Source organism: Mytilus edulis, chromosome 7, assembly GCF_963676685.1.
Source record: "Mytilus edulis chromosome 7, xbMytEdul2.2, whole genome shotgun sequence".
Classification (NCBI taxonomy): Eukaryota; Metazoa; Mollusca; class Bivalvia; order Mytilida; family Mytilidae; genus Mytilus; species Mytilus edulis.
The window spans coordinates 37931000-37943074 of NC_092350.1; the positions used below are offsets into that span (position 1 = coordinate 37931000).

Here is a 12075-nt window from a genome sequence, read left to right on the forward strand (position 1 = left end):
AAAAATCAGCCCTTTCGTGAACCCCAGTCATGGTACAATGGTCAAGCCTTGTATCAAAATCAACCCAGCACGAGCGGATATCAACGACAAAATAGACAAGGAGCATGTTATGGTTGTGGATCGTTCCAGCACTGGAGAAGCCAGTGTCCCTTCAATCCCAGACCTATCCAGCCAAAATCGAAATAGCACAGACTTTATAAAAGATGAGTATAATTGTAGCATAGATTATTTAATTGAAAATAATACAACTAAAGTATCTTCGATAAGTGACTCGGATAATCTCACTAATGATTACTACGAGTATGAACAGGGACAGGCACATATTATTGTGAAGGACAGGCTTAAAAGTCACTATTCTTTTTGGAAAAATATTGGTTGTTATGATTATATTTTAGATACTATTTTGAATGGTTACAAAATTCCTTTTTACAGTACCCCTCCTTCTATATGCTTAAAAAACAATCGATCGGCAATCATCCATAGCGAGTTTGTTACCGAAGCTACACATGATCTTCTTATAAGGGGTTTGATTGAGGAATGTGAATTTCAACCTCGTGTTGTAAATCCTCTTACAGTTTCAGCGTCGGACGGTAGGAAAAAACGCCTTATTTTAGACCTCCGTCATGTTAACAAACATCTTTGGAAATCAAGTGTAAAATTTGAAGATGTTCGCATAGCCATGCAGTTTATCACAAACAATTCTTTTTGTTTCCAGTTTGATATTGTGTCGGCATATCACCATGTTAATATTTTTATGCCACATACAGAATTTTTAGGGTTTTCCTGGAGGCATGAAAACACCGAAAAATGGTATAAGTTTTTGGTTCTCCCGTTTGGACTTTCGTCAGCATGTTATATATTTACTAAGATCACAAGACCACTTATAAAAAAGTGGAGGGGTGAAGGTAAACAAGTTTTAATGTACCTAGATGATGGTTTAGGCACTCATACGGACGAAGAAACTTGCAAACTATGTCCAATCAAGTGAGACAAGATTTAATTCAGAGTGGATTTGTTCCTAAAAATGAAAAATCTAAATGGTCACCTATGAAACTTTTGGTATTTTTGGGTTATTCAATTGACACAAACCGTGGCACTATAACCATTCCGAACGAAAGAGTTCAAAAGGTTTTAAAAACTATTGCTGACATTGAATATTATGTTTCTAAACATGGCAAAGTCCATGCACGTTTGGTTGCTTCTTTAGTGGGACAAATAGTGTCCATGTCATACGTCATTGGTAACGTTGCTTATATCATGTCTAAACATTTAAGCATTGATATTTTAAGTATGACTTCGTGGAATAGTTGTATTGTTTTATCAACAGAAAGCTTGATACAAATTAAATTTTGGAGAGAAAATTTAGGACACGTAAATGTTAAAAAGTTTTCTTCAGATGTGTCATGTCAATCTGTAGTTTATAGTGATGCAAGCAATACAGGATATGGTGGCTATGTTGTAGAAACACCTTTTAATATAGCACATGGTATGTGGTCCGAATGTGAGGCTTCAAAGAGTTCTACGTGGAAAGAGCTAAATGCTGTTAGAAATATTCTATTATCTATGATCAATGTATTAAAAGATAAACGAATTAAATGGTTCAGTGATAACCAGAATGTAGTAACTATTGTGGGAAAAGGTAGTATGAAACCTGAGTTACAGGATATTGCTATGTGCATTTTTGAGAATTGTTTGATACATAATATATCTATCGATGTAGTTTGGGTTCCTAGAACCTTGAATGAGAAAGCGGATTTCATCAGTCGTATTATTGATTATGACGATTGGGGTATTGACGAACAGTTATTTATGTATGTAGATTCCCTATGGGGACCTCATGAGATAGACTGGTTTGCAAATGATGACAATCATAAGTTAACGGTATTTTATTCCCGTTATTGGGCGGTGAACTCGATGGGTATCGATGCATTCACTATTAACTGGCAAGGTGCCAATGGTTGGTTTGTACCACCTGTATGTTTAGTGTCTAAAGTAATAAGTTACATGAGGCAATGTTTTGCTCATGGGACACTTGTTTTACCTTTATGGAAGTCGGCAAGCTTTTGGCCGATGCTATGTCCTACGGGTGAAGGGTTCATTAAAGAGGTGAAAGGCTGTATAGATTTACCTACTAACAAGAAATTCTATACTTCTGGTAAAGGGAATAAATCAGTATTTGGAAATATTGATTTACCCTTCAGGGTGTTGGCTTTGAGACTTGATTTTGAACCTTTTTAACAACTAATATAAAAGTTCTTGAGTTGGTGGCGGTAATGTTACAGTAGGCCTGAGGGGCTGTGGTGGTGGTTTAATCTTAAGTGAATTGCGAGACGAGTTATACATGAACATTAGATTGTGAAATTGTTTATATACAAATTGTATGTGCTTTGTACATTATGTTTTAATGTGATTTTTATTTTTACATATGTTTTTGCAGGCTTTCCAAAGCGATCTGTTGGAATTACCTGATACTTTGATTGAGAAAATCCATTTACTTCCTGATCTGTTAACCGAAAGTAAATCTGACAACACCGTTCAAAATTATTATTATGGTTTTTTGAGATGGAAAAAATGGGCTTTATCTAATGGAATATCTAGTGAATTTATTTTACCAGCCAAACCAATACATGTGGCTATATATTTAGCATGTTTAGTGCAACAAAATCGTACGCCCAGTCCTATCAATCAAGCGTTTTATAGTATTAGATGGGCACATAAAATTATTAGTGTTATTTCTCCTACAGATTCTGATTTAGTGAAAAATATTCTTGAAGGAGCTAAGAGACGTCTATCTGTTCCGATTAAAAAGAAAGAACCGATCACTCCAGATATGCTTTCACAGATGTTCGACAGGTTATATTGTGAAAATAATCTTTACAACCAGCGTACTATTTCTGCTTGTTTGTTATCTTATTCTGGTTTTTTACGTGTTTCTGAATTGCTGAATTTGAAAACCTGTGATATTCAATTTTTTCTAAGTCATATGTCAGTATTCATACAGAAAAGTAAAACGGATATTTACAGAGATGGTGATCGAATAATCATTGCGAGAACCGGGAATAAATTATGTCCTGTGAAGAACTTGGAGAGTTTTTTAGAATGGAGCAATAATCCACTTGATACTGATGTTTTCGTATTTCGTAATTTGACAAAAACCAAGGAAAATTATGTGTTCCGAAAAGAAAACAAACCTCTTTCTTATACAAGAATGCGAGAGCTATTTATAGAAGCATTTTCTCCGATTGTGCCAAATATAAAATCTTTTGGCCTTCACAGTCTAAGGTCTGGTGGAGCTTCTGCAGCTTGTAATTTTGGTATTTCTGATAGACTTTTCAAAAGGCATGGACGTTGGAGGTCGGAGACAGCAAAAGACGGTTACGTTAAGGACTCTTTTTCGGACAGAATGTTAGTTTCACAAAATTTGGGTCTTTAGTATATTTTTTCAAAATTATATTATTAGTCCTTTTTTACATATTGTCCCTTTCTTTGGTTCAGCGGCGGCGTTGTCGTGTGGCTTTGCACTTTATTTATGAGTTTATTGTTTTCTTCATACTGTTTAGCAGTATGTCATTTACAATTTCATCAATACGAAGTATTTGTGGTATATGGTATATGAGACCAATACGAAGTATTTGTGGTATATGGTATATGAGACGGCATTGAGTAGTAATTCTGTTTTTTGAATACAGAATGAAGTTTGTGACAAGAGAAATATAATTTCTTTCGTTTGAACGTAGTGAATAAGAGTGAAATTATTTTCTCTTGTTTGTTCATGATGTATGTAGGTGTCGTGCTTATCGCACGGTCATTTTTCCCGCCAAAACGGGGGTTTTTGGTCATTCAGCACGACAGCGCCGAACCGTCAACACACATTTATCCAAAGTTTAATTCTTAAGTAAGTTGGTAAATTTTTATTTATAAGTCCCCCTTTTTATCGTATTATATGATTGATAGGACTGGAGGGTAGTTTTTTATGTTTGGAAAAATTATAAATTATATTGTTGAAATGTTGTATTGTGTATACAAGTTATATGAATTGTTTCATATCTTTAATAAACTGAGCAGCGGCGTTGTCGTGTGGCTTTGCACTTTATTTATGAGTTTATTGTTTTCTTCATACTGTTTAGCAGTATGTCATTTACAATTTCATCAATACGAAGTATTTGTGGTATATGGTATATGAGACCAATACGAAGTATTTGTGGTATATGGTATATGAGACGGCATTGAGTAGTAATTCTGTTTTTTGAATACAGAATGAAGTTTGTGACAAGAGAAAAGAATTGACACGAATATTCACCATTCCAATGTTAAGAAAACATTTGAATAATTGGTCTTGCACTGATCTACCAACAGACATAAAACAACATAGATTCAAAGACGTTGACTTAACGAGAGATAAATGGTACTTTAGAAGAATGAAAACCCACTCAAATCAGAAATGAACATTATATCTTAAATTGATGCTATAAAGATTTCTTAATTTTTGTTACGTTCGAAAGATGTGTTTTTCAATACTTTAGTAACCAATCGGCATTGTAATGAGAAACGAACGTGTTTCTCTTCTTCTGGACTTGTTCATTTACCTGTTTACATTAGCTTCTAAAGACGAATAAAAAGCAGCTATACAGATATTTGCATCTCACTGAATAAGTCAAAGTTTGCTGACTATGTCATGTATGTTACGTTGAACGCATTGATTCCATCGATCATGAAATAAATGGATAAAACATATATCCAATTAAGTCTGTCTTATATCATAACTTACATCTTTAATTGACAATGAGGGTCGGTTAAAAACAAATCTGTTGATTTTTACTGGTTTTGTATATTTAAATATGTTCAGCAATGTTGAATGACGTGTATTGTATCAAATCATACAAATACCCCGAAAAATACCAAGGGTTTAGACTCAAAGAAAACAAGTAAGATTTCCCAAGTATTTTTGTTGAATACTAGTAGGTGCAACTTTGGTACTCGGTGCAATTTGGGTACTGTGACTTTATATACCTTCCAAATATCATGGTTTATGTGAAACCATGCCCCCTTTTAAACTCAGTGACGTGAGCGACAGACATGCTATATCATACATTTTGTTTCTCTTTAGTTTAGCTACACTCTGTCCAGTTCATTAAGAATGAAACGGATTGGTTGAGTTGACACCAAATAAGATTTGATTGTACTTAATATTTTGTTAATGTATGACACGTTAAACTCGATGGTCATTTTTATGGAAAAGTGTTTGGTTTTTGTAACAGATATGAAAAATGACTGAATGATACTCAGCTACATCATGAAGGAATAGACCAATATGGCATATTTAAATGTGTCGAACTGTTATCAATTTAATGATGACTCGGGCATAGGAAAGACTTGTTAAAAGAAACAGTAGGCATTTATTCTTTACTATTTATATAATACTAAAATACAACAGAACTTTTTCATTCAATATTTACATGAATTCTGACCAAAAAAAAGCATAATCAACGAAAAACAAGAAAATTAGTATGTACACATTATGCACTTCAATGTTGTTCTTTGCATCAACAGATCAAATAGCTTATGCGCGTATTCATTGGACAACATGGTGACATAACAGATAATTATCATGAATAATAAATGTTAAATCTGTAAATGTTTATCGATTTAACAAATGTTGTGATACTACGCCTGATAATAAGTTGAACAATTCTTTGGCCTGTGTTGGAGTTTCAATGACATCGAATTCTTCGATATCTAAAAACGTGAGAGTATTTACTAATTGTCTAAATTCTTCTTTAGTGCCTCTAGGTAGAACAGCATCCGTGTAGATATCAGTTAAGTAATCCAATACAACTATGTCGCACGGCAATTCAAAAGAGCAGTCTTCTTCTTTCCTCTATAACTTCCTCCAATAGTTGGAGTACACCAACCTTACTAAATTAAGGTTCATATTTATCGTAAATAAAAGGTTGGTAGTACATAACGTCAGGTATACCATGTGGACATTCAACATTTCTTTGAGATCTTATTCTGTGTGAATTCCATGATTGTAGAAACATGTCTAAATGTCTCTGAATAAGTGGTAGGAAACAAAACCGTATGCATTCAAGATGCACAGGGTCGGCATTGTTAAGTATACCTTCATCTACCATATCTTTAAACAAATTCCTCCAAAATGTTGTGAAATTTCGCATCAGAAAACTCCATAGCATTTCGATCTTTTGGTTGGCCGTTGATCTTCCTATTGAAACACTTCTATGTCCAGCCATGCTATCAGCATGAAATGATCTCAAAGCTATTTGAATACGTTCAACTATAACATTTTCAGTTCCTGCATCCATGCGTACTACCCTTGGAACCCTCTTGCTTGTCTTCAAATACTCAAGAAAATGTCCTGCAACTATACGGGGATTTTTATTTGAACTTGTAGCCTTCAGCCAAAGTATCTTCCTTGAAAAACCGTCGATTGCACCATGGACAGATATTCCAAACGGCTTTAACTTATCATATCCATCGACGTGGATGCAAAAGCTCGGTCCGTTACTTGTGTATCGTCTTCTTGTAAGCCTATGTCTTTGTCTCCTTAAAACGCCGTCTCCGTCAATAGCTTTCAAAACTAGCCTAACCGTGTGTTGTGAAGCTCTTACGCCTAGGCAGCGAAGTACATTCCATAAAGATCGATAACCTATATTGGTATATCCTGCATTTCTTAACTGTAAAATTTTTGTAACAATATCAGCAATAGCACTTTCAACTCCTCTTTTTTGCAATCTCAAACGTTTTTTAATTCTATAAAATGATCTTTCGCTCAGCATTATATGATGTATGTTTAGTAAAAACCCGAGTACTTCTTTTGTTGTAAATGAAAAACTTGTATAGTATACAACTAGTTCATCTAATGATGCATCTATGTCTGGATATGGAATAGCACTGGCCTTGCAGAACAGGAGAAGAGCAAGTACCATCTGAAACATAAAAGTGTACAACTTAGAACTTTAGACTGTTATGATATAGCATTTGTTCCTCTGAAATGGTCTTATCCGATGTATAGTAAACTTGGGGAAGATGTTCATATAGCCTTAAAGATTGGATCAAAATGAATGTATGCAAAGATATTTATCAGTAGATAACTGTATTGTATTTTAAGCTGCGACGGCAGCAACTGGTGATTGGATGGTCGCAAATTAACTTTACTCATGTTACTGGCAACGCGCTGACAGAGCCAGTAAACGGGTATTTGCGATCTTCAAATCACCAATTAATGCCGTGGAGCTTAAAATAAATATTGTTATCTTCATTCTTATGAAACTGAGAGAAAACAACCTCAAATCATAAATTTAAAATCTGCCATACATCGTCTGCGCTTGTGTGTACATTATCATAACATCAATTGTCAATTGATGCAATGAAAATTAATGACGTTATCCTATCAAATGGAACTAAAATACTGAACTCCGAGGAAAATTCAAGACGGAAAGTCCCTTATCAAATGGCAAAATCAAATGACAAAACACATCAAACGGATGGACAACGACTGTCATATTCCTAACTTGGTACAGGCATTTTCAAATGAAGAAAATGTAGGATTGAACCTGGTTTTATAGCGCTAAACCTTTCACTTGTATGACAGTCGTATCAAATTCCATTATATATAAAACGATGTATGAACAAAACAGACATAAAAGGTCAAATAGTCACAATATGGGTATAGCAGTCATACTTATGTCACAATCTCAAAACAAACAAATATTTAACAAAAAGGCACCTATCAAATTTAAAACCCGCAAAGGGTTGCTAGCGAACTAGTACGAGCTTTCTAAAAACTGCTTTTTTCTTCAATGCCAATGTTATAGGTCTTATTTTGAGTTTAATGTTGGAGTATGTAAATGGATGTTGAAATATGCAAATGACTTAAGGTTAATTTTGTTCTACCAAACAGATCATATTGAAGTTCTATCACGGTGTTAATGTTGAATAAAGAAAGGTTTGTGTGGAAAATTTTGATTGTACTTTCAACCGTTTCTAAATCACAGTTACCTTGTTGACAAGACTAACATCCACCCCTTTTTATTTTTGCTTATTTCTAACTTCCTCTGTGGTATGTTTTTTGACATGAAAGTAATAATTAAAAATATTTTAAATAAAACAACGGAAAGTCATGATCAATACAAATCTATTTCAAATAATTTATGCTCTTAGTAGTTCAAATGTAAAGAAACTGTATTTTTGCTCATTTTGATATGCATGCAAGGTGTAAAAACTAAAGATGATTATTTTCCTTTCTTCTTTTCACATGTTTCAGGCTGAATCGGAACCAAACAATTTATTTAATCTATTTCCCTTAGGATCAGAAAGCACTACTCAAAATGATTATTTGATGACACAAGTAAAATTGTATATGATTTGATATGGTTAACCGTTTATGCCTGTTATAAACAGGTCGGGAACTCCAGATTTTCAGATTTTGCATAGTAAAAATGTAGTAACTTCCAAAAACAGAAGGCTGGTATGGCCTTAAAATACTGACCAATCGACTCAATGAACTACGGCTACTTCGAGTTTACTATGACCCGGAAACACGTGGAATTAGTAGGAAAACTGTTAACTATTATAGTTTATGGGACTCTCATAATAGATGGTGTTGTTCTGTGAATATGTCTAATGTAAAATACATAACATAATATTCAATTTGCATGTTCAGATTAAAATAAGTATTGTTTACTGGCTTCACGATTCTATTTTCCTTTTCGCCTTGTAAAAGTAGTTGAACTGTTTTTTATACGCCTGTCAAATTTTTGACGGGACCTATTATGGTATACAATTGTCGTCTGTCCGTCAGTTTTGTTCAGTGGTTTAGGTTGATCTTGCAGTTGCGAATAAGAAATGAGTACCCTTTGAAAGGGATGGCAAAGTCCATGTTATGCTATGGCAAACCCAAAAAATATAAATTTCAATCAATATCTGAAATAAGAGGTGCATATAGAGGCATTATATTATAAAGAATTTGTGAAAGTTTTATTAAGTTTTGTTCAATGGACAAGGATGATCTCGGAGTTGCAGATAAAAGATTGGTACATCCTGCATGGCTACAATAACGGACGGAAAGACGGACGGGGCAACGATTACTATATACCCCCACGTTTCAAGTGGGTGGTATAAAAAGAACAAACAGTAGCTATATTATGTTGATACCATGAAATATTTACTTACCAAAAGCATTGTTTAGAATGAGGGATAGCTTCCTTTGTATGTAGGTCCACTTAGTCTTCTCTAGTCAATTGAAGAAATTATTAAACAAATGATTCATACGGGAGAAAATGGTCTGGTTGATCGGGTGTTGATCATAACGAAAATGGCCGTTGAATGGCTGCTCACGCTACATATGTAAATTGAAATATATTATCGCCATAATTATGATGACTTAGCTTTAACTTCTGAAATTTAAAGCGAATAAAAATCGTAAATCGCGTTAATTAAGTGGTACTGTTTTTACACAATAAAATCATCGCAATAACAAAGACGTCTTGCTGTTAGATATAACGAAATATTGCAATAAATAAGGCGACTTGTGGTATATATATAGCAAATATTGCGATAATTAAGTCTTCTTAGTGTTAAATTTAACAAATCATTGTGCTAAATAAAGTGCCTTGGTGTTAGATACAGCAAATTATTGCGATAAATAAGGCGTCATATTGCAATATACAAAACATTATCGCAATGATTATCAAATATGGTTTAGTTATAAACAATTACACAAGGCAGCTCCAGGCTTCGAAATTTAAAGCGAATAAAAATCGTAAATCGCGTTAATTAAGTGGTACTGTTTTTACACAATAAAATCATCGCAATAACAAAGACGTCTTGTTGTTAGATATAACGAAATATTGCCATAAATAAGGCGACTTGTGGTATATATATAGCAAATATTGCGATAATTAAGTCTTCTTAGTGTTAAATTTAACAAATCATTGTGCTAAATAAAGTGCCTTGGTGTTAGATACAGCAAATTATTGCGATAAATAAGGCGTCATTTTGCAATATACAAAACATTATCGCAATGATTATCAAATATGGTTTAGTTATAAACAATTACACAAGGCAGCTCCAGGCTTCCGTAGATATCTTATATTATACATAAGATATCTTATAAAAATTAAATTATATAAGATATCTTATATATTAAAGGAGATATCTTATATATTATATAAGATATCTTATATATTAAAGGAGATATCTTATATATTATATAAGATATCTTATATATTATAGGAGATATCTTGAAATTCGAATAAATAGTAAAACGGCTTGCCATACAGATATATACATAGATTCTTACATTGATACCAGTGGATTATCGGATCTACCCAATCGAGATAGTTAAATTTTCAAATTTAAAGTCCGAGCCTCGGCGAGGACTTTAAAACTTATAATTTAACTATTGATATTGGATAAATCCTATAATCCACGTGTAATTATGTAAGAATCTGTTTCTCTAATGATGAAAAATAATAATTTTCATTTTTTGTTAAACTAAAAACCCCTTCAAGTGCCTTCCACATTCCAGTAGATAAAATAATATTGACATATTTGTAAAATGGTACATGCACTATTATGTTATTGACCTGGATAACTGTTAGTGTTCATTATTACTAAAATTCCCTCCAAAAGATCTTAATTATATATCAAATGGATACTCATTTATAAATAATAGATAATGAGTCAGATGTATATCTCGATTATAGACATCCCAATCTCCCATACAGACAGAGTTGTCGTCCTTTCCTCCTCAATCTAGTTGTCGTCCTTTCCTCCTCAATGTGTCGTCCTTTCCTCCTCAATCTAGAGTTGTCGTGAGGAGGAAAGGACCACAACTCTGTATGTATGGGAGATTGAGTTAACCCACGTATGGAATCGCATTTTTGAATACCCCTAGCAAATTATTTTTATGTTATACTGGTTGTGTATCATAAATATTATTGTAACGAAAATTGGTCATAGTTTATTTATTTTGATGTGAAACACCAGTTGTCTTTTCCTGTTAATTGTGTTTCTATATTTTTATAAGTTTCTCCATAGTTGGAGCACCATCTATTACTTAAAACACCCCTAAAATCAGTATAGTCTTTATTTTCACCCCTTCAAGTATAATGGACCGTTCCATATCGTAGTATATAAACCAGCTCAAGACAGAGAAACTTTGACCGACCGTGCAAGGGCTGTATAGCCAGTCAAGGTCGTTAAAAACTTCCATTTGAAACTTTGTCAGTTATATGTGGACCGTTGAAGTGATAACATCAGGGATTATTTTCTAACTGGTAAGTAGAGTGAATTAAGTGATTCCAAAGGATATATAAATAGTGTTCGGATTTATATGTGGATATTGCAATAGTGATTGTGATACAATGTATAAAGTGAATCTGATATATATATATATATATATATATATAAGTGGTTATTGTATTAATGAGAATACAAGGTGTATACTTGCTGGTGTTGCAAGTTGTACTATGTGGAAGTGTGAATACTTCATAGATTTGTATTAGTGAGAATACAAGGTGTTTACTTGCTGGTGTTGCAAGTTGTTATATTGCGGAAGTGTATTAGTGAAAGTGCACTGTGTTAAACCTTACCAGTTGGATAATATTCATTGTGTGGGAACTCAAAGGGATAGTTAGTGCGTGAGTTCAACTGTGTTATATTCCTTGTGAATTGAAGGATTTGTGCAAGTGTAATTGTGTTATTGTGGTTAGTTGCAGACTAACAAGGTGATACTACATATTGGTGGACGTTGTAAATAGAAGTTGTATATATGTGATTTTGTGTTCATACGTTTTGTGTAATACTTACTTGATGCATGTTGCAAAGTAATCTGTTGGTGACATGGTGTAATAAAGGGCCGTATGCATGTTGCATAATAATATGTGACATGGTGTAATAAAGGGCCGTATGCATGTTGCATAATAATCTGTTAGTGACATTGTGAATAAATCGGTCTGATACATGTTGCATAGTGATTGCATAGTGACATTGTGTAAATATGTTCTGTTATGAAACACTGTGTCTGTGCATTGTGAATGAGGTACTTCACCC

General features: G+C 33.6%; 2 protein-coding genes and 1 pseudogene across 2 annotated transcripts; 2 read left to right on the top strand and 1 right to left on the bottom strand.

The window, feature by feature from the left end:
- Positions 1-517: 517 nt before the first annotated feature.
- On the top strand, positions 518-2312 carry LOC139481394 (uncharacterized; annotated as a pseudogene).
- A 49-nt stretch (positions 2313-2361) lies between these two features.
- LOC139481396 (uncharacterized) lies at positions 2362-3542 on the top strand. Its single transcript, XM_071264714.1, has one exon. It carries the CDS (start codon positions 2426-2428, stop codon positions 3431-3433), a length of 1008 nt encoding a protein of 335 aa, XP_071120815.1. The 5' UTR covers positions 2362-2425; the 3' UTR covers positions 3434-3542.
- Positions 3543-5921: 2379 nt separating this feature from the next.
- Positions 5922-7056, bottom strand: LOC139483111 (uncharacterized). Its single transcript, XM_071267144.1, has one exon. It carries the CDS (start codon positions 6954-6956, stop codon positions 5922-5924), a length of 1035 nt encoding a protein of 344 aa, XP_071123245.1. The 5' UTR covers positions 6957-7056.
- Positions 7057-12075: the final 5019 nt, after the last annotated feature.

Excerpts from the sequence above, each read along its gene's own strand:
- LOC139481396 (XM_071264714.1), top strand. The coding sequence starts at position 2,426 with ATGTTTTTGCAGGCTTTCCAAAGCGATCTGTTGGAATTACCTGATACT.
- LOC139483111 (XM_071267144.1), bottom strand. The coding sequence starts at position 6,956 with ATGTTTCAGATGGTACTTGCTCTTCTCCTGTTCTGCAAGGCCAGTGCT.